We start from the raw sequence: 22,752 nt of genomic DNA, 5'->3' as shown, positions 1-22,752 counted from the left end.
GATTTCTGGCATGATGCCAGTTGTATTCATACTTCTGTAACTGGAAGTGAAACATGAAAAATCAGGGTATAGAATGAAGCCCATAAATTCACTCCCCCCATGCCACAACACAACAAACTCACAACATACAGCACGCACTTACTGTGTGTTTGTGATTGCTCTGCCACCTAAGGATGTTTAAATAAAGTGTTTGTCTCTTCTCCCAAAGAGTTGTAGCACGGCAGCATTTTTCGACTTTTAGGAAAACTAGCACATCAAGTAACAGATCATTTCCAAATGGTTTTGAGAGCTAATTTCTGAAAAATATATTAAAATTGAACAACTAGATTTTTCTGTGAAGATTAAAACTCAGGTGGTATACTGAAAGCAGTATATGCAAGCACAATGCCATACTGCCTGTCGCCACAAAAGGGTCCTTGCATGCATGGCTTGAATGATGATGTTTTGGTAAAGCTCAAAAAAGGAAAGTCCCATTTTAGAATGAACACATCAATTGCACAAATGTATGCTCACATTACAAGTGTAGTTCTTGTTCACAGTTTACAGAACTTAACTCTACAAGATGAGCCAGTGTATTGAAATTTTCCAAGTGGCTATCACTCTTTCTAAAGGGACAAAAGGCAGCGTATGGATTTTTCATATCATAGGTATTGATGAAGTGAGGACCTCTGTTTCTAAGAAATGCCATCAGAGGCCTATACAGAAAGAAAAAAACCCCTGCATCTTGTAATTAAATATAGCCTTAAAAAAACTTAAAACACAATAATGCAAAGAAACCAATTTTGCTCTGCTGCTTAATTAGGTCTCCTGCCTGTAGCAGGCCATCACATTATGTTGACCTATGCAATACTTTATGGAAGAGTCACCTCCAGAGAGGCCGAAAGCCATTTCCATCAACTGTATCGATGCTGACACTGGAATGGTAGCATGTCTAACAAGAAGGAGGAAGGGAGATTTTTTTTTTGTGAATAAGCTCACGTTTTTGCTTTACAAAACTTAGATAATCTATTTTCCAAATTACGAAAAAAAGTTTCCCCTTTTTTTTTTTTGCTAATTCAATATTTGAGGCAACATCAAGGATTACAGTTCTTATAACATGTTTTATTCAATTCACATAGAAAAGCATGCAGTATTAATGTAAAATGGTACAGTATTAATGTAAGATGTTCAGTGCACATTAGGTAAACAAATCATTAGCATACAAACCCATTTTTATGGTCTATACAGGCATACTAAACACATTTAGGATAACAATGCTTTTTGGGAACTAAATTAAAAATTGTGCCTAACTTCAAAAAAAGACAAGACATAGTTGCAGTGTTAAAGAAGTGATGTTTTCTGACTGAAGTGCTGTGACCCTGAAAAGAAAGAGGCTGCTACTTACACCCACTTAAAACAAGAGTTTCAGTACAGTACAGCGCTATGAAACAGTCCAAGCAGGAACATTTCCTCTGGGAGGCAAGTTTTATGGCAAAACTGACAATGTTTTATAGCAATTTCACGATTCCATAGGATATATGGCCAGTAGCTGCCTTACATACACAAAATGTAATCTTTAAGAATGGGAAACGTAACCTTTAAAACTAATTCTTACATAAATGACTAATTTGACAAGACCACTTAGAACTGTCAAGAAGCCATTAGCTGTGCTGACAACTGAAAGATCATGTAATCTGAAAACTTAAAGGGCATCAAAAACTCCCAAGCCCCCAGGTAAATAAAATGCCCAGTCAAAGAAAATAATCTGGAATGGTTCTTCCTTGGGAAAGAGCTTGCAATGGGGAGGGGAACATTCGGTTTTCACACAGTCGAAAACAACAGGATCGGATGGCATGGAAGTCATTAAAAATTAAGTTCACCTGTAAATATTAAACATTTGCAGGTTTACAACTTTGAGTCACGTTTGATTTCCAAGCAGAATCAGTTTTTGGTGGTTTTTGATGGACTAGCACTGGAAAGGCTGTTTTGAATTTTCCTCTTGGTTGACTGACTGACATTTTTATTTTTCCTTTCAGCTGTAAAGGAAGACACCCAAGGAGGAATCTGACCTTGCAGATCAGATGGCATCTTTAAAAAACATGAACTAAACTTCTGTTCCTCAAATAACCTTTGTGAGTTACTGAACAGTACATCTGGGGAAAAGTCCCTTTGAAACAAAGAGTTTGGAGGTTTGGCATCATTAGCCACCACATTTTGGCCTGTAAACAGTGGAAAGTGGTCATTCATATCTAGGTCAGATGGGGAGAGGTTGGAAAACATAGCAGGTTTCCAGCCAGTTCTGTCAGCTGCCAGATCGCTTGTCTCTGGACTCTTCATACTCTGCTCCTCATTCATCTCTTCCAGATTCTTCTCAGTTCCATTCAGAAGCTTAGTGCACTCTGTTGACTTTGAAGAACCTTCAAGATCAGAGGATTTGAAATTATAGCATGGACTCTTGCTGTTGTCTGACTCAGACATCATTGAGTCCAACTCAGAAATTTTATCAAGGTAGGCAGCGTCCATAGAAGCCTCGCTGGAGGTTCTTGTGCGGTTCATTTCGGAACAGCAGAGAGTATGTAACCTCTTAGGTAAGCAAGAACTTGTTTTGTCGCTGGACTTTGCTGTTGTCTGATCTGACTCACCAGCTACTGAATTTTGCTCTGATCCATCAAAATCTAGGTTCTCAGCAAAATTTGTTGGGCAGGTGCCCCAAACCCCTGATTTTCCCGTAGTAAAACAGTTTAGCTTCTTTCTGCTATTACAGCTGCTTGTGCTGTGCTCAGAAGAATCTTTGCTGCAATCATCTGAAGTGTCATGAAACTCTTCAAATTTCAGTTTTCTCAGGAATGTTGATGGTTTTCTTGCATTTTCTTTTCCATCAGGAGTGTTCAATTGAAGGCGACTGAGAGACAGAAAAGGAGTGCATGGTGGTGGAAGATCATAAAGTTCTTCATCTTTGTATGGGGTACATTCCTCAATTTTATTCCACTGGTCTTCTAAGCAGGCATCCATATTTGTGCTATTTTCATCCAGGAGAACCCTGTGACATCCTGGAAATAGTCCTTTCTTTGGGGTATTTGAGCTATTCAAGCCATTGTGACTAGAAGAGCTTAAACAAGTTCCACCACTTGTCAGCTGCTCAAGACTGTCAGGACTTTGACTGGTATTCAAAGACTTTTTCTCCTCAGCTTGGGTTTTCAAACAAGTTGTATCTTCACTGCTCTCACCTCCTTCAGCATCTGTGGAAAGCACTCTCTCACAAACAGCACTCACTGTCTGGCTTCCTTTGCCTGCATTTTTCAGCTGTAAAAGCTGACACTCTATTTCTTCTATATATTTATCGCTTCTTTCCAGTGCCTTTTTCAGACGGTTTATTTCACGTTCACTTTGTTCCACTTTGGAATGAAGCGCAGCTACTGTAAACCTACCAAACCTGCAGTAAGTAAACAAGAAAGAAAATATTAAGCTGGAAAAAAACATTCTTGTGAAGGTTTGCAAGCTCATTTCAAGACAGAACAAAGCTATTAAACACTATGTAATTTGAAACCAAAAGTCAGAACTTTTCTCTGCTAGTTATGAAAAAAATTACTGAAATCATCACATATAACCAAGCATCACAAATAACATACAGGTGGAGGTGATACATGAAAAGACAAAATGGAAGTATTAGTGGTAGCAAGGCAATAACAAGCAGATTACCCTTCCAGGGGTTGGTTCTATCAATTCAACTCAAATATGCATGAAGAATTATCCCCTAAAACAATGGCAAAGATTTATGATAACATTTGAACAGTGGTCCACATCTTGAAATATTTACATTCAATCATTTTCCTACAGTACAGCAGTGTTTTACAATACATTTCTTTCACAATGTCACCTTGTCAAAAACAAAATGCTGATATGAAATGCCGAAATTGCATTAGTCCTTTGAGGCGGTTTAAATACTTACATAGACCATTTCAATTATGTTCCCATTAGATACACAGCTTTTCCTCACCCATCCTGTGCATGGTAGATCCACTTACTTAAGAGTTACCTGTTTTTCTGAGCTTTACAACCAGAACAATCTGCTTTGTATCTCGACTCCAATACAAAAACCTGCTGCTTGTGGTTTGTGAAAGTTGTGTGCTCGTGAGGTTTCCAGCTTGAGCACATTTTCAACTGCCAAGACAGCGACTTGCCTTCCCCTCATCCTCCACAAGCTTTCAAGACTGACCTTCCCCAGAGGGCAGGTGAAGGTTTCAGCTACATGCCCTGACTAATTCTAACCTGTCACTGACAGGTGAGCACCAGGGAATTCTCTGCTCCATCCAAGGCTTTCAATTTACAGAAAGAAAAAACAATTAAAGTTCTGATATTATTAGAAAGGAGGGAAGGACCTACAGCCACCCTACAACTCTGGCAAATAAGGTTTTATATCACAAAGAAAGGACAATTCTGTATGTGGGCTTACACTGAATTTCCATTTTCCATCTTGCATCTCCATGTTACAGCACAGGTTTATATTTACTCTTTCAGCACAAACACTGCCTGAAATTTCTACCTTTTTTGTTTGTCTGTCTGCCTGTCCCTCCCTCATAGTCACACTGAATTCATATTCCATTTTCCCCATTCTGTCACCTCACCTCTTCACAAAATGCTCCCACTGCAACTCTTGGACCAGTGAAATCTGAAGGTGGTGTTATCTGTGGCCTGCAACTATGATGGCAAAATAGCCATGGATCCATGCATACATTTCCAGCAATCAAACCATATTCTGCTTCTTCAAGTCATGAGCCCAATGCAGCAGGAAGCTGCTGTGCGTTGACAATTGCAATACAATTAACTGGACAGCTGGGGAAAGCAGTAAGGGCTATTATAAGCCCAAAATGAATCGGGCAGGAGTGACCAGATCTACTGATACATTTCACTGTTCAACTGCTTCTGCATACTTAAAGAACTCTGAAGACTTTGGTGTAGATGGTTTAGGGATGGGTAAGATTCACACAACAGTCTAAGTCACTTCTGTCTAGCAGACCACTTTTTAAATCTGATCAGCCTAAGCTTCACACAGTTTTGGTGTATGCCACACACTTCCTTGTAGACAAGAAATGGCAAAGTAGAAGTTTTATATTTAGTAAGATTTCTTTTTTCCCTTAAAAGAAGCTATCTGGACTGCAGCTCAGTCGAGGCAAGGATCCCCTCACCTCCACAGTACCTCTACCCAATTATCTTCACCTTCATAAAAAAAAGAAGACAGACTGTTTTTAATTTGCTTACTCTCTGGAAAACAAATTTTCCCAATTGCTTATAGCAGTTGGCCCATTTCTAGCTGCACACAAGAGCGAAATAGGAGAAAAGGCACAGAAGACTTTCTCTCTCCCCTATGAAACTAGGTAAATGCAGAATCTCAGCTCAAGAATGTTTCTATTATATTTTCAGGGGAAGGGGGTTACATGAACTAAGCATCCTTACACACAACACATTTTGGCTTACTTCCTCTTTCAGTTAAAGGAACACAGATTTTGGTTTAACATACAGAAGGAGTCACTGTAGCGCAGCAGGGTCCAAGCAAGACCTTTTCCACTTCCTAAGGTGATCCAGACGTATTTATTTTGCCTTTCTCTAACAGACATTCACACAGTCTTACAGGAGCAAATCCTACACTCCTTAATAAAAGATAGAAGATGCAAAAATACAATTTAGCTGAATAGCCAAGTGAGAGAAAGCAAAAAATGCTTCTGTAAAATAAGCAAGATTTTCTGGAGTCTGCTGTAGCAGACACTCTGACATAAAAATTAAAACATGTTTACATTTATATGCATACCTGGTAATTCCTTTTTAATGGAAGAATGGTGTAATATGTTTATTTAATGCAAATAGCATTAGTGACAGCCTGAGATTTGCTTATGAGGAAGAAGCACTGTATTCTCAAGTGTAACTTTTATAACAAGTGTCCTCAGGTTAAAAAAATACAGTATGTTGTTCAAAGGCAAACAGCATCACTAATATGTTAATTGTTGCAGAGGGATGTGCTTGGGAATTTTGGTTTTCAGAAATGTAACATATGACAAGCTGCCTATAAAGTTACTTCTGCAGTTAGGCATTAGAATAGCAGTTGCTTTCTGTTCCTGCTTTAAGACTTGCATATATTTATTTCCCAAATTTTCAAGGCCATAGATTTTATGACAGCCAATTACTCCAGATATAGGTGCTTTAGTGCCTGACCTAGCAAGTCAGAAGAGAGTTTAAAAACATTCATATTTTGGTTAAAGAAACCAGAATCCTCCCCATTTCCCCAAACCAAACCCCTCATAAGAAATTTCTTCTTTTCCCATCAGATGTACAGTGAGCTGCGCTATAGCCAAAAAATTATGGACTTATGATAGTAACACCAGAATGCAATACAGTTACATGAAAATAAATTTAAGTTTCACCTGACAATCTAGATAAATTTTATTTCCTGAAGCATTTGAATTATGTCACGCTTGGTAACAAGGTGATTAAATTCTTCAGTAGAACTTAATGTATTTAGTATACATGCAATAAAAAGCATATATATACCAAAAGGAAAGCCATTTCCTCACACATGGACAAAGACTTTTGAGTGTTAGGGTTTTGTTCTTTAGTCATATCACTGAAACAATAACTTTGGATCTCACTGCATTTGTTTCAAGTACATCCTTCATACAGAAAACTGCAAGCTCAGAAAAACAAATTGTCCCTCATAAAGTGAACAAGAACACATTTCAGGTGGGATTTGGATCCTTCAACACATCTAACAGTATTTTACATCGCTTAAAGTCTTTTATATGACTGTTGGCCCCCAGATATCACCCTGGAAGGACGAATCTACAGATCCTGTATCGCAGCTACCAGCCCCAGGAATGCGTAGTGAGTATGTTAGTGTCTGAGGTGACACTGGATGTCTAGGTGAATATTTGAAGCTCATATTTCAGGACCTTTCCTCAGTCAGAGTCCTTTTTCTTGTCCCAGCATGATTCTAACTTGACACGAATCAGAAAGCTGCAGTCATCTCTCATCTACAGTGAGCAAGAACTAATATTGTTGGAGTCACTCTCCTTTGCATTATTCCACAACTGCTCCCTCAGTTATATTTGAGTACTCCTATCCTGCTTTTAGCTGGGATACAGTTACTCTTCTTCACAGTAGCTAGTATGGGGTTATGTTTTGGATTTGTGATGGAAACAATGCTGATAACACAGGGATGTTTTAGTTGCTCCTGTGCAGTTCTTACAAGAGAGTCAAGGCATTTTCTGCCTCTCAACCCACCAGTGAGGAGGCTGGGGGTGTACAAGAAGTTGTGAAGGGACACAGCTGGGGCAGCTGATCCCAATGCACCAAAGGTATACTCCAGACCACAACTCATTATACTTAGAATATAAAGCTGGGAAAAGAAGAAGTAAAGGTGGGATGTTCTAAATGATGGTGCTTGTTTCCTGAGTCACTGTTAGGCACAGATGGAGACCTGCTTTCCTGGAGATGTCTCAACACCTGTCTGCCTCTGGGAAGTGGTGAATAAATTCCTTGGTTTGCTGTGCTTGTGCACAGCTTTTCTTTCTCTACTTAACTGTCTTTATTTTAACCCATGTGTTTTTTCACTTTTACTTCTCTGCTTCTCTGCCCTGAGAGGGGAGTGAGAGGCTGTGTGGGACTTAGTTGCTGCGTGGGTAAAACCACGACAACTTCTGAAGAAGTCCATTTAGAAACTGTTTGGGAAGTTGAACAAATTTTTCAGTTGTTTCTTCTCTTCTTACCTATCAGTTTTGCAAATTCAGCTTTAGAGTTTTATTTTACACATAAAATAACACATCAGTGACCACTAACTGCAGCATGTCTGTCTGGTTGAGTCCTTAAGTCAGTTTAAACCACACAACCTCATACAAACTCTCTCTCTCTGGACAGCAAGCAGCTGCAACAAACAATTTTCTTGTATAACCACTTCCTGAAGACTGGGGCTGCATGGGTGCTATGGAAATTGACTCTCCAGTTCTAATCACCTGATGGCCCAGGCTGGGGACCACCCAGCAGTTCAGGATGCATGAGCATGATCCATCCTCCAAAGGAAACAAAGGGTGGAAAGTGGAAAACGACAAGGTACAGTCAGGGCTTATTACAGTTTGAGATAAGGGCAATGCCAGAGTGTATAAACAAACCCAGTCCCATCATTTCAATACAGATTTTCCCTTGGGTTCTGCAGTTAGATGGGAAGAAAGGCAGGATATTCAAGAACAAACCAGCTGAAAGACCTATTAGTTTCTCCAGTTCTTTGGTGATGTCATGTACCAGCTGTACAAGTTCTGCAATTCTCCTCTACATTACCTATGAAAGGTGATCTGCAGAAATCCCAGGTTTTACACAACTGCCTTAAAAGTATGTCATATTTGCATAGACATCAGAACTAAAAACCAGCTACTGTCAGATGAGGGCCTTTTCCTAGCAAGCGAAAAAAAACCCAAACACAAGAAGTCAAGACATACTGTCCACTGGGAACAGGCAAGTCAGGTACATTGTTTGAAATGAGCTTCCCCTTTCACTTAGGGAATTGTCTGAATTTAGGCAAATATGCAAAGCCTCTCCAAGCATTTTAACATCTTTCAGTGAATCATCCCTGGTCTTCCATGTAAGAAAGGCAGATTATCACCAGGGTCAGCAAATAGCACAAGCTACAAAGAATTACTTCAGAACTACTGAAAAAAAATCCCTACTGGAAAACCCACAAAACCAGAGTGTGATCTGAATGTCCTTACCCACCTGACTAAGGTTTAGATCTTCATGCCTGAAGTGGGCACTTTCTCAGGATTTAATGCTCAAGAACTCAGAGTTGTTTTGAAGGCTATTATATAGTACTTTCCCTTACTTTACTTCTAAGGCCACACTGCAGCTAGTCTTCAAAAATGGTCACTCCTCTGGACCAACAAACTTACACAGTGGTGAGACCATAGCCCAGTTTTCTATCAGGGAAGACACTAATATTTTTACCCTGTGCACCCTGGACACAAGTTTTTAGAAATCTGTTTGTAGGCCCAGTGAAATGCAGACTGAATTTAATAGCCTGGTATGTGCAGAAATAAATTTGAGTTAGGTGAAAATTGAACGTTGTAAAGAATGACCTAGAAAGTCAACAGCTTTAAATTTCAGTGTACCTGAAGTCACAAATCTAGACAAGATAAACAGTAAAACTGAAGAAGAACTGCTCCTCCCCCCCTAAACTGCAACAATAAAACAACTCACAAAACCAGACAAAAGAGATAATGCAACAATTTTATGCATGTTACAGATAGTTTCAGACTGGGATTTTAACTGGCAGAAGGAATTAAATATTTAGGGAAAAGACTCCTAGGAAGCCTAGAAGTCTGGTTCAAGCCAATCTGAATCTAACCATTCATAAAATACACTATACCCGGGAGTAGATGGACTTGCTAGTTATTTTCCTTCAGGTAAAAAGCAAACTTCCCTTTGCCAAAAACGCTTTTAGATCCACTGTGTCCTGCCAACAGACCTAACAGTTTTCTATTTCAAGTAGAGCTGGAAGTAACAGGGCTTTATTATCTGGCAAAAGTTAAGTTTTAGAAGTTTTTTTGTTCTGTATCGGGAACACGGAAGTCGTTGAAAATTCATCAGGAGAAAAGGTAAAGAAAGAACACACAACAACCACAAATCAGCCTGATTTGCCTGAGAAATGGAAGACTAATGCAGGTCTTCAGTAAGAATCAGAGCAAGAAACTTACCCTTATTTGTCTTTCAGACCTGGGTCCCAACTATATGATGGTATGGTATTCTGGTGAAAGTCTAGTCTCAAAAATGTTTCAAGGAAAAAAATAAAAAGCTAATCAATAAATCAGCATCATCAGTTTAAAAAATGTATAAAAATTCCTGACATGGCTGAAATATTGATTTTATTGGCATACATGACATTCAGGTTTTAATGGATAAGAACAAAGAAAAAACAATTCAAGTCTATGATAAAAGGAAAGTTTTTTATTGACCACTGAAGAAGGCTAATTATACTTTTCCCTGTGATGTAGGAGGTAGTTTGTGTTACAAAGGGATCATTCACCTGCCATTAGTGCTCCCTCTTCTCTAAAGCTAAGTCCACTAAAACAATTTATGTTGTGCTATTTAGCTCCAATGTCATCATGTGCAAAATGCACTACACTTGAGACACAGGGACTGAATACTGACAAAACCTTCACAAAATACTTTGACACCAGTTTTATTCAGTTACTTTAGTTAGTTGTTTAAGCATGAATCCATACCTGAGAATCTGAAGCTAAGGAATGTATGAAAAATGAAACAATGGTGGCGACATTAAATTACAAAGAGCCAATTCAGTAGCTATTTTAAATTGCACTAGAGACTCATTCAAAAACTTTTCCAAAAATTACCTTCTGAAAACTTCTGAATAAAGCCCACTGGCACAACTATACTGTCAAATCCATGTACTTGCACAGAAACATTTTGTTCTAGTGACATTGTTGGGCTCTGATATTTATGCCTTCAATTCTGATTTCATAAGCAAGTGAAAAAAACCCATTTATTGCAAGCCCTGTTCAAAGTGTGAAGGCTAGCTGAAAGACCCTTTAAATGTTAGCAAAGTTTGCCATCAGAGCTGAAACAACATTTAAAAAATGTCTTGATGTTAGGTCTGATTTGGATATTGACCAGACTAGTGACCACAAGGATGAAAGCTAATTTAAAAATTCTGCTACCAACTTTAACACTGGAGAGACTTCTCACCATCTGAAGGATGTACCTGGGATTTGAAAGAATGAAGCTTTATAGTCATCAAAACATCAACCTGAAGAAAGCCAATAAATGGGTTAATTCCCACACTTTGAAAGGGGACATTAAAACCACAAATGCAAAATGAGGTAGGAAGGTAACTTTCTAAATAGCAATTTGGCAGAACTGGCCATTTGTGGCAGAAGTGTCAGGTAAAAGGAAACAACAAAAAAAGGTATTGCAAATATAAGATGTTATAGAAGACAGAAGACAGTTTTTCTACTCTAGTTAGTGCTACCAAGACTTCACTTGTAGTCTAGTACCAGTTAAAAGCATTATGACTTCAGAAAACCAACGACACTGGAGATTCTTGAGTGCAGAACAAAACCAAATAAACACAAGTTTACTTTCTCTCTCAAGTCACACGTATCTAGAAGACCTGGACAAATTCAGTATTTCAGACATGATGAGGAATGAATGGGTAAAGGCTGCATGAACCAAAATTGCTAAATTTAATGTGCTGAAGGGTTTCTTCCAGGACAAGTTTTTCCTTGCACATACCTAAATTCTTGTAGCATACCACTGGGCTCAAAGAAAAGGAAAAATTCAATATAGGAGAATCAGGGTACAGACATACAAACTCCTGAAGTGTTTGAACTGTTCCTAGCCCAGTTTAAGCCTGATTCAATTCATGTCCTAAGTCCCATACACAGCTCTGGAGTTAATATGGGCCAAAGATAATTCCCAATAGGAAGGCAGGATGTGGTATTTCTTCAGGAGACTAAAAAAATAATAATAAAAAAATAATAGCAGAGATACAGACAGGCCAATCTAGTGGGCATCTGGATTGCAAGACAGACCCCAGCACTGTCCAATTTGTAATAACATTTGGCTATCTCTGGGCTTCTTAAGAAGAAAGTGACAGGCTATTGTTTTAGGCAACACTGTCAAAAGATGGGAAAGTAACTGGCTTGCAACAAAGACAAGCTCTTCACACGCCTGTCCCTCTGAGGTATATTTTTTTCTGACCATGGTAAAGCATGAACAAGCTAGAAGAAAGGGAAATTGTCTCCAGTGCAGAGTTCACCTGATATCAGAAAAGTAAAAATCAATTTAGTTTATCTGGTCTCTTCTAGCTCTTCTTTTCTAGGATTTATTTAGTTATATCTATTTACTTTTTAAGTTTGCCATCCTTGCCAACTCACTCTTGAGTCTTATGGGAAAACATAATCCATGCCATAAAAGCCATTGCCAAGACTTTAAACTGGGCTCTATCTTATTAGGGGACTTCAGGGCAGAATGTGCTTTCATGTATCCACAGCACAAGGATCATGCATCTTCTTTCCTGTTGTCTCTAATGACAAGCAGTCTGGCAAGTAAGCTCTTCTATAAGTATGAATTTTATCTTGGAGCAGGTGTGTTGCCAGAACTAGAAAAAAATCCAGAGAGCTTTCTTCTCACATTACACAGGTGTCTCCCAACCCCCTTCCTCAAAAGCTCTGTATAAACCTTTGGCCAATATTGCTATTAGCTTTTTAATATCTAAACAAATGAGAGAAGAAAGGTAGAAAACCAATGAAAGAAAGGAAAATAATTTAAAAAATATCAGTATATTGCTTCATAAAGTACTCCCAAGAAGACGTACCTTAGAACACAGCTCTAATGAGTATGGCAAAATTTCTGCTTTTTGAGGGTACTGTCATTGGTGTTTTAACTGTTTAAGACAGAGTACTAAACACAGACGTCAGTTCTGGGAATGATGTTCTCATGCTGCAGAAGCTCAATTCTACATACGTGGCCCAGACACAAAGCTATCAGGAGCTTTCCTTGAACAGGGAGCCCAAGCCCACAAAATAAACCTTGAAGGCAGCAAAAGGAAGAACAAAAAACACAAACACCAGCAACACCAGCACTTAGTAACGAACCTTCTACTTTGACCACATACCAGATTTAGGAATTTCCCAATAACAGCTGTAGAATTCTACTAATGAATCCAGTACTTCCAAAGTACCATGTAACACAAGGCACAGTCATATTCCTTCACTGTGGACTTGCTGTGATTCTCTAAGTTGCATTTCTCACCCGCTTGCCGCTCTTCTCTAAGTTTCATTCTTCACCTAAGTCCATGAGGATAAAAATTCCAAAGTCTACCTGGAGACACATACGCAACACCATGCACACCACCACAGTTTTAGGTTAAACAGTCCTACAACAGTTAAACAGTCTATAAATAAAAGATAGTAGCTTTTAAAATATTCACATACTTTTGGGGTGATCTACTATCGACTTCAGCTTTTAGTCGCAAATTCTCTCTTAAAAGGCTATTGTTTTCCACGCTCAGTTTCTTATTTGCCTAAGGAAAAGAAAAGGAAAGAAATAAGTATACAGTGAAACAGAAATGACTTCTAATATTTATAGGACAAGCTGTTTCTCTTTTTTAAAGAGACAGAACTAGAAATGTGCAGGCAGGAAACAGCCTTCAGACAGGGACACCACTTAAAAATCACCATGGGAAATGGTTTGCAAAAATGAATAGCGAACAGACATTTTTTATTTATATTCCCAAAATACATTGCAAGTGTCCTATCTAGGGAAATAAACACAGCTATGTTAGTTAGCACAGAACTTCATTAAGGAGATGTACTAATGGCAATTCCATGTTTTTTTTTCTACATGACTAAATACGTTAAGTACATTAACATTACAATGTGCAGGTATCAGCAAAACTAATGTTGAACAGCTTCCCCCATTCCAAATTAGAGCAAGGTTACTTTGTGGGTTTTTGGCTTGTTTTTAAAGCATAGTTATCCTGTGGATGTAAATCCATTACGACAAGCTATTTGCAGTCTTTCTTCACTTTTTTCCAGGACATTGTGATTAAGATTCCTGATTCACAACCCTTCCTACCCTTTGAATTGAGGTCAATTCCTTCTTATTTCAGGAGACACTCTTGTTAACAAGACACTTCATATAAAAAGAAGTTTTCCTGCACACGTGTTTCAGAACAATGAATGCCACTATCCTAACAAGCAGAATATACTCCTTGCACTTCAAAGTCTGCTCAACCTCCCTATGCTAAAAACAGCAGCACCAGTCCAGGGCTCATAATTCATAGCCTCAATTAGGTAACGCTTCCACTGCACAATAAAAGCATGATCTAGAGCTAGATCTGAAGAAAGAGCTATGCAACTGGGCTCAGGAGTGAAATGTACTTTCTCAGAATCATCAAACAATGCAGGAAGAGAGGCAGAGAACTTTAAATGCTCATACAAATATCCCTAGCAACCTTGCCAGGTGAGGAGGAGGGGAAAAGGAACAGAAAAAAATAAACAAACACCCCCACTCCCAACACCACAATATTCCTAAGGACAGAAAGAATAACTAGAGACTTGTGGCCAACAACTGAAGGGTGAGCCCAGGGCTGACTGTCAACTACTTGGTATTTAAAAAATAAAAGCACAAAAACTATCCTGAAAGCAATGAATGAGAATTCAGGAAAGCTCAGTTTCAAAGCATCATCAAACCACTTGACAACACGTTGGCCAAGACCTTTCTCTCTTTCCACAGACACAGCTCCCCCAGCTACATAACCAAGTAAAAGATTTCTTTACTTGTGTAGCCCAGGTAGGCAGGGCATCCATGTGGCACATGGCAAGGACTGAACCCCTCTGGTATCCTTCCAGAGAGTGCTCTACTCTCCAAGTCAGTAATCTGCAAGGGATCCCTACTTGCAGCACAATGTCTACATTAATGAGTTCATGTAACTGCATTTTTAATGAGTATACTTAGTCTAGGCTTTCTCCTCTGGAGTTTGTTTCACCACTCCCATACTTTTTATGACTCCACTCGAAGTATTAATGCCTACTTTGTGCATTCCTTTATTTGTCTGCTCTAGAACATTAAATGATAAAGGTGGTTGCTACTTCCTGATTCAGTCTAGTTTTGAAAAAGTGGTGGCAACCACATTTGCTGAGGGATCTTGTCTCACTGGGAAGTGATGTCTGTTTGAAACTCCTGGGTCAGGTACTTTCAGGGATAAGAAGGTTTCTGGTTCCAGATAGTGTGTGCATGGGAAAGAGGTCTTGCTGTTCAGAACGGGGATGGGCAGTGCAGGCTTACAAGTGAGACAAGGTCTAAAACAGCCAACTGACTTTAGGTACGTACGGGATTGAGCAGTTGTCAACCCGGGAACAGATGGGAAAAAAGGGTTGGACTCAACGATCTTAAAGCCCTTTTCCAGCCTAAATGATTCTATGACACCAGTTTAAGACTTCTTCCCTAAAACCTATCAAAGCTTCTATTTTTTTGTAACTCTTCACCAAGTTCAGAGATTGCCTACACTTGGACCTCTTTTCTTGCTAAGGCTAAAAATATACTGAAAAAATACCCAAGCAAATCCCTTCTTCAGTTCCTGTAAAATTCTTCTTTTTACTTACCTAGGAAAAAGTTAAAAAACTTAGTCATCACAAAAAAAAAAAAAACCAAAAAAACCCAAAAGAGGCAGTACAGCTTAACTTCATGAAAAAAAAACCTAACAAAAAAAAAGGCAGACAAGAACTTCCTGCTGCGACTCCTCTTTTGCCATCTACAAGTGAATCTGAAGCTCCTGGGGTCCTAGAAGTGTCCCATTAACAAAATGGCAGACCAGTACAATGTGTGCCTCCAAGTCTATAGCACAGAAAAAGTGTGAACACTATTAATGCTTAAAAAGTTAAAAAAAAAAAAAAAAGTCCTAAACACATCACACTTCAGTTTTGCAGGAAGTAACTCAGGATTGTTAACAGAAGAAATAAAGGCAGCATTTTGAATAAATACAAGTCCAGTTTTTTCCACTCTGATTTCAAATTAATCTGAAATTTCATTCTTCTTCAATATTTAAGGTGATCTTACTTGTGCCTACAGGTATATTTTGCAAGATACTTTTATTCAGATGTATTTTCACATGCCTGTCTCCTTCATCCTTGCTTCTGCAGTATCAGATTTACTTTTATATTACACCAAGATATATAAAAAGGCCGCAGATTTCCAGTAAAGGATCTTCTGGTCATAAAATGCTGAAGTTTGTCTATTTTTGGTCAAAGGGTCAAGTTACTCTGTCTCAGCAAATTGCACCAAAAATATCGGCTAGCAGGGAGGGCAATAGTGCAAAATCTGCCTCAGCCAACTGTACTGTGTCTGCCCACTGAATGTTGTAAAATAGATATATTATATAGATTATTGCAAGCCTGAAAAATCTGGTCATCAATACTGTCGACAAGTGCTACTATAATTCAATTACCCAGTCATAGAGTGACAGAGGAGTTGAAGAAGAGTCACATACAGGACTCACTAGAACAAGCAATAACATCTGACACTTGCAAGGGCTATATGGAAATACTATGATACACCAACAGGCACTGGAATTCAATTGTTTTCCTCTTTCTTCTAGATCTATGAAGTACCCAAAGGTCATGGTAGCTCTCACTCCCATTTAGCTAACACAAAACAGTTATGCTACAAAATAACTGAAGAAATGTGTTTGTTGCATTTATTACCTCCCTTAGCTTTTCCACATTATCCATCAATTTTTCGCACATATCATTGGCAGTTTTCAGCTTTTTGCTCCATTCCTCTGGGGTTTCTGGGCCACTGGTACTTGCTTCCTTTGCTGACTGGCTAGTTTCCCCATTTTGGCAAGACAAAGCTGATGCTGCAGGATCCAGAAGAGATTTCAGCTGTATCTGTAAACTGAGGTTTTTACCTTTCAGATCTTCTACTTCTTTTTGCAGGGATTCTATTTCATCCTAAAGGTGTCAGAAATTCAGAGGAATTAAAATAAATTGTGAGATTAATTAAATAATACTGGCAAGTTCCCACAGCACTTAGAAACATGGGTTCTGGCAAGCCCAGATGCATGCCTTCACTTACACATATATCTAAGTATGCTTATGTATTGTGCTTTAGGCAGGATTTTAATCAACCTGCACACTCAAGCATACTGAAGGTTTTAGTGCAGGGAATCCCTTGACTACATAAAGGACCCTGAACAAACTGTCGGGCAGACCAAAAGCTTCAAAGCATTCAGCAACATGAATCTATTATTAGGGCACTCTGTGGGAGGATTTCCTGTATCAAGAGTGTTAAGGTCATCCTCTGCTGACTCATTTGCTGTTATTTAAGAGTGATTCTCTCATATCATTCTGAAACGTCACATGTTAGGATGCTGAAAGTCTTCAAATTCAAAACAGACAGAACACTGCCTGGAAAAGGCCGCTCCAGCTACACCAAAGCAGCAACATCTTAGGAAAGACTCAAAATGCAAAGAATAAAGCTCTTAGCTGCATCAGTCTGAAGCCACAGGGAAGCAAAAACCTTCCAGAGCTTGTTGTTAAAGGGATAAAAGAAATAATTTATCCCGAAAACATGTCTTCTACACTGTTCACCAATTAAAGTATTTGAGTTGTTCATGGTCAGACTACTTAGGGAGGCCATACACAGCATTTACATAAGCATATTTTCACAAATAATCGCGCCCACCCCTGCACCTGGCATGGGAACAAACATTTTAAATTAAGTTTTTTTTTAAAAGAAATTTACATTATCCTATAACTAGCTCTGTGAATTTTGAGTTGATTCAACAGAAAGGCAGGAAGCCTCTTTTTCCTGACTCCTTCTCTCACAGAGAATAATAGAACCTGAGCTATAGGCAAGTTTGTCATAAAAGATAGCTCTTACTTCCCCAGTGTTAAGGGTATATAGAATCCATTTCCTTTCCTTCATTCTCCTCCCCACAACAGGTTTCCTCCAAAAATATGTGATGTCTTCACGCTGCTGCTACTGAGGAAACAACAGCTGAGAAAACAAACTAAGCACATTCCTTATTAACAGCTTTTCATCTTCTTCCCAAGAGAGTATTTTTCCAGCAGGAGACTGGAGCATTCAGCTCCACTTTCAAGCATTTACTCACTTTCAAAAAACAATAAAACAATAATGCTAAAAATTAACCTATGCCAGAAGGTTACAGCGGGCAATATTCTTTAACAAGGAATTTAGTCTCCCTGAGTAACAGGGGATTACCTCAGAAAATGTTTGTGTTTGTACTGAAGACAAAACAAAAAGCTCCCTACACCTAATATGTATAAAGAAAATGCTCCCATACCACTTGGGGGTGGAATTCCCACAAAACTAAAGAATTGGCAGTACTTGGCTACCTGTTGTCTAGAAAGACTATTACTGTGACATCAGTGGGACCACTTCAAGCAGCAGCAAATACTCTCTTGTAACCTTCGTCAAAAGGTGGCATTTTAATGCAACTGAGTTTCATGTAGGTACAGTATACACCTGTACTCAAATTAAAAATAGCAGGACTCAAAGCAAAAGGACCATTTGTATGTTGTAATTTAACAGCTGCAGTTCATCTGGAAAGTCACAACACTCCCCCTGTCCTTACCTCATATTCTTTGTGGAGCAATTCAAGCCTTGTTTTACGTAGGTGTTTTCTGACTGTTGGACTAAATATAGCATCACTTTCACTCGTTCCTCCTAAGGCAACATAGGATGAAAGAAGCACGAATATTGTTTCTTTTTCATTCAATTCAATACTAGTTATCCACCTCACAGCACCTTTCTTATTATCAACTACAAATGCAGCTAATATTGGACCAACTGGCTACCATGGAAGATTTAAAGTCCTTTCACTTTCAGAACAGGTTCAACATGAGTACCTACTAGTGATGTTTATTAGTCAAAATCTTGATTCACAACAGGAAGAAAGCTTCTACATTTTTCAACTTTTTTTTTCCTTAACAGAATCCTATGTTATTTAAGACCATGCTAATAAAACAAAGCTAAAGGGAAGGGGCAGGGTATCAAGCATACATTTAATTAGTACAAGTTAGTGTAAGTTTTTGAAGTGAGGTTATTGAGATATATTTTTCTCTTAGAATAAAATAGCAGAGCTGATATTTTATGTCAAATAAGGACAGCAGTATCTCCCAGCTCTGAGGAAGTTAAGATTGTCATGCAGCTGTTGTAGCTTTGTTTTATTTCTGTGCTAAGAGTAATTTTCTTAAAAATAAAAAAAGAAGGAAGTGATGAACAAAACAAAACAAACACAAAAAATACCACATACTCATTCAAGATTCTAGATTGAAGTACACTAATTCTCAGCTGAATGCTCTTCTCTTAGGTCAACAGGTTGCAATGCATAGGTGAGAATGCATTTTTAATGCATTTTTTTCAGTTAAATGCACCATCCAACCAAGATTTTAAAACAATCATTAGAGCCATGGGGTACTTATTGTGTTTGAATAACCTAGCCATTAATATACACAATGTCTTTGGAACTTTCCAGTAACATACCTAATAGCTACAAGGTTAAAGATTTAGTTAATTCTTCCTTAGATGCTGGTAAAAAACACACAGAGGAAAAGGCATCCAGACATCTCTGGACTCAAAGCAATCTCCTCTAGCAGTAAATACCAGAAAGTTATTTCAAAGCCTAAACTTGTCCTTACCTATAATTTCCTTGCAGGGATTTTCAGGTGTGATGGGAATCCTGCAAGCTGGGCACTGATTATTGTTCTTCAGCCACACTTCAATACAAATGGAACAGAAAACATGGTTGTTCACACAGATAACTGGATGACGGACCTTTAAGCATCAAAGAGGAAATAAAAAGAAAAAAAAAAAAAACAGACTCTATGAATACCTTAAAACTCCTTCAAATAACAAAATACGAAAATACACAATTCCATTTCTCAGGGCAAGTCTGGCCTTGCAGGAAAGTGACACTGTTGTTTCACAGGGCTAGCTAAGAGCAGCCTCCTGACTCACAACACCAAATTTCCCTCTTATTGAAGGCACCAAAGCTATAACCATTTCTGCAGAATGGAGGTCCTTCTTTCCTCGTTAATAACCAGAGCAGCAGCAGTACCTTTCCTTTACCCCACAACCTCCAAGAACTACAGCCAACCACTCCAGTGAAGTGCATTCGACTCCCAAGGTAGAAGACAACCAAAGTATGTGCATTTTCAAAAGTGAGGCAAGGAGGGATTTCTACTGGCAACATCCAACACTTCAGTGGAAGAGGTATCATTGGAACATAAAGTGTTACAGATTAACTTTAGCCTGCAGACAATCAGCTTCACAGAAATCAGCTTTAAAAAGGATCAGGGCCAAAACCACAGAGCTGAAACATGAACCAGCAATCACTAATTCAAGTCTCCTGCTAGATATGCATTGCTACTAAATAAGTCATTACCCAAGAATGGGGCAGCTAACTGAAGGATTAAATATTCCAATCAGACACAGATTCTTTCAAGCTTTCCCTCCCCTTCCAAAACAGCAGGGTAAACAAACTTTTAGAAAATATTAATGACAATGCATTATTCTCTCTTGTCATTTAACTATAAACCCTGTTTGAAAGTAAATGTGCACAGAGGGACCAAATATGATGAAGAAGAAAAAGACTTTATGCCTTATTGCAGCTTGTTACAGCTTACTGCAATACACACTCTCGAATCTCTTACTTGTTAAAATTAGTATTTGTGTTAGGGGTGTTAAAATAATTATTTGTTTTTCTTCCACTCCTTCCTTTTCCTAGAAATGTATTTTAAGACACAGAAGTGTCAGAATATGTATTACTTTAGATTCTACTGTACTGCACTTAAAACCCAAGTTCAAGAGAATCTTCATCTTTAAATGAAGGCCTTACATCTCCAGGATACTCCTCTTCCATTCTATTAGTAAAGTAGTCAAACTAAAAAGGAAAAATGAAATGTTAGCAGGGAGAAGCAAACACCTCGAAAGGACAGTCAATAATCACTTGGGCCAACAGGTAAGACGTGTCCTGTAGCAATCATACCCATACATCAGCGTTGCATGAGCTAAAACCCAAGTGTTTTACCACTGAAATATTCATGGATATGAATTAAGGTCCAGATCTGTCAGCTTCTTCTCCAATTCACTATCTATGCCTCTGTTACCTTACAGGAGTCACAGTATTTTTAAGACCTCCAATAAGACAGTCCTGGGATTCAAAGGAATTATCTATACATAAACAGAAACTCAAGTTACTGAAGGCATGAACAGAGAGGGACTGAACTTTCACCTCTAATTAAGGAGGCTTTTTTGTGATTATTGCAAGCATTAGCACACCAATGCTTTGGAAACATTTAAATATTAAAATTTCCATTATTTTTGATTTAAAAAATCTTGTTACTTATTGCTTTCCTTAACAAGAAAAAGAGCTTTCTCACCTGCAGCTAGCAGGAAAAAAAAAAAGAAAAGACTTTTTCTCTAGCCATACCTTTTTCTTACTCTGAAGCAGCCTGAGAATAGTTATATGGATGGTGATGATAAGATACAGAGCAGAATAACACAAAATAATCCAAACAGGAAAAGACATTTCATGAGTGCAGGTTTTCCCCCCTGGGGAGCAAGAGACCCTCAGTTACCCCAAACCTGACACAGAAGCACACTTCTTGCACATGAATGATTACTCCATATCTCTAGCAAAATAGTAAGTCACATTTATTACTCTCCAGGGTACACTGCTTCTGATTTACACACCTTTACAAGTTTCATTTCAGGGCTGGGGTTTTACACTTTTGTTGGCTCAGGATCCACAAAAAGCAACCCATGCCACACCAGCAGAAGCTGCTATTGAAATGTCACACAATAGCTGGGGCTGCCACTGCCCTTCTCACCGACTGTGACAAGCCCAGGGGGTGGGGGATCAGGACACACACTTGAATTACAGCACAGTTTCAGTTCCTTAATTGACCATAATGTGTAGAAAGGCTATAGTTTATTTCAGAAGGCTTGATCAGCTAGGCGATTTTGAGCAATTTCCTAATTTTTCCCCTCCCACATAATCCCATTCCTATGCAAATCAATATCCAGCCCTGTACACATCTATGTCACTTTGAAGGCACTTCTGGGCCTTCACACAGCCCTAAGAGAGGAGCAGGAACATGGAAAATCAGACACACTCCAGTGAACCAATCCCCAGACATCCTACACTGTTTCAACCAACACAGAACTTTGTCTCGAGTCCAAGTAACCTGTCTACACCAAAACCAACAAGAGAGACCTTCAGACATCCTGGGACAAGTAAACCTAACAGTCTGAAGCAGATGGCTTCTGATCTGTTATCTAATTAAAAAATACAGTTATGTTAGAAGACAGCCCAGACTGTGCTAAAAGAATATTCAGGTAACAACCATGAAATTGATCCAAGCAATTCACTCTTATTTTAAAGGGTTATTTGTACATTTTGCCAATATACTTTCTGACACTGTTCAATTAACAAAATGGGCTAACATTCCCCTGCTGCCCAAGATTTCAGCTTCATTAAAAACAATGAGTGGCCAACTCATTGAATGAATTTCTCTGCAATATTTCCTTTTTTACCCCCTTACCATTACGCACAGTGAATAGTTTGTATTTTGCAGTCAGACCTCTGCAAATTTTGCAGGGATAGCAAGAGATACATTATGAGTTTAGGGTGGGCCTTCTACTTGATTTGAAGTCTATGCTACAAACCACAGGGGTATCAGATTATGTCAACCCTCCATGATACTCCCTGCTCCCCACTAAAAGATAGCAAAACTTGACAAGACTTTTTCCTTAACTTAAACAACTTCCTTCCTCCAACCTTAATCCTGAGAAGATTGGTTGTTCTGATGGAAGTTTTTTAATGAAGTTCCAAGCTAGAGACAAAGATGCGCATTAAAAAGAAAGGACAGTCAGAGCTGTCAGCTTTGCCAACATTTAAACAGCTTTACATGTATAAAAATGAGCGCATTCAAATATCTTTATCACATGTCTCACCAATAGATTCACTTACATAATGTTAATGTATTATCTCAGTGCAAGAGAGCATTTTTTGTGTGGAAACCTCTTCCAGTACAAACTCGGGAACATCTAGAAAGGAAGTAGAAGTATGAAACAGTGGCTTGAAAGAACTCAGTGGCTTTATAGCAAGATATGAACGAATACCTAATCAAACTTTTAAGGGCTTAGATCAGAAAGTAACTAGGATTGGATTAAAATAGGAAATATCTT

The 22,752-nt window shown here is 38.6% G+C and overlaps 1 protein-coding gene across 1 annotated transcript in view; it reads right to left on the bottom strand.

The window, feature by feature from the left end:
• Positions 1 to 1,080: 1,080 nt before the first annotated feature.
• The window catches only part of RNF219 (ring finger protein 219), a 164,398-nt gene continuing 142,726 nt past the window's right edge, over positions 1,081 to 22,752 (bottom strand). Inside the window, exons 2-8 of the mRNA XM_008643684.2 lie at positions 20,675 to 20,733; positions 20,399 to 20,443; positions 19,200 to 19,335; positions 18,134 to 18,225; positions 16,239 to 16,487; positions 12,969 to 13,057; positions 1,081 to 3,412 (exon numbers count right to left, since the gene is read on the bottom strand). Of these exons, the coding sequence (XP_008641906.1) occupies positions 1,921 to 3,412; positions 12,969 to 13,057; positions 16,239 to 16,487; positions 18,134 to 18,225; positions 19,200 to 19,335; positions 20,399 to 20,443; positions 20,675 to 20,733 (2,162 nt within the window). The 3' untranslated portion in view covers positions 1,081 to 1,920. The remainder of the gene's footprint in view (positions 3,413 to 12,968; positions 13,058 to 16,238; positions 16,488 to 18,133; positions 18,226 to 19,199; positions 19,336 to 20,398; positions 20,444 to 20,674; positions 20,734 to 22,752) is intronic.

Source organism: Corvus brachyrhynchos, unplaced genomic scaffold (assembly GCF_000691975.1).
Source record: "Corvus brachyrhynchos isolate BGI_N302 unplaced genomic scaffold, ASM69197v1 scaffold121, whole genome shotgun sequence".
NCBI classification, from domain to species: Eukaryota; Metazoa; Chordata; class Aves; order Passeriformes; family Corvidae; genus Corvus; species Corvus brachyrhynchos.
This window is presented reverse-complemented; position numbering and strand designations above follow the sequence as displayed.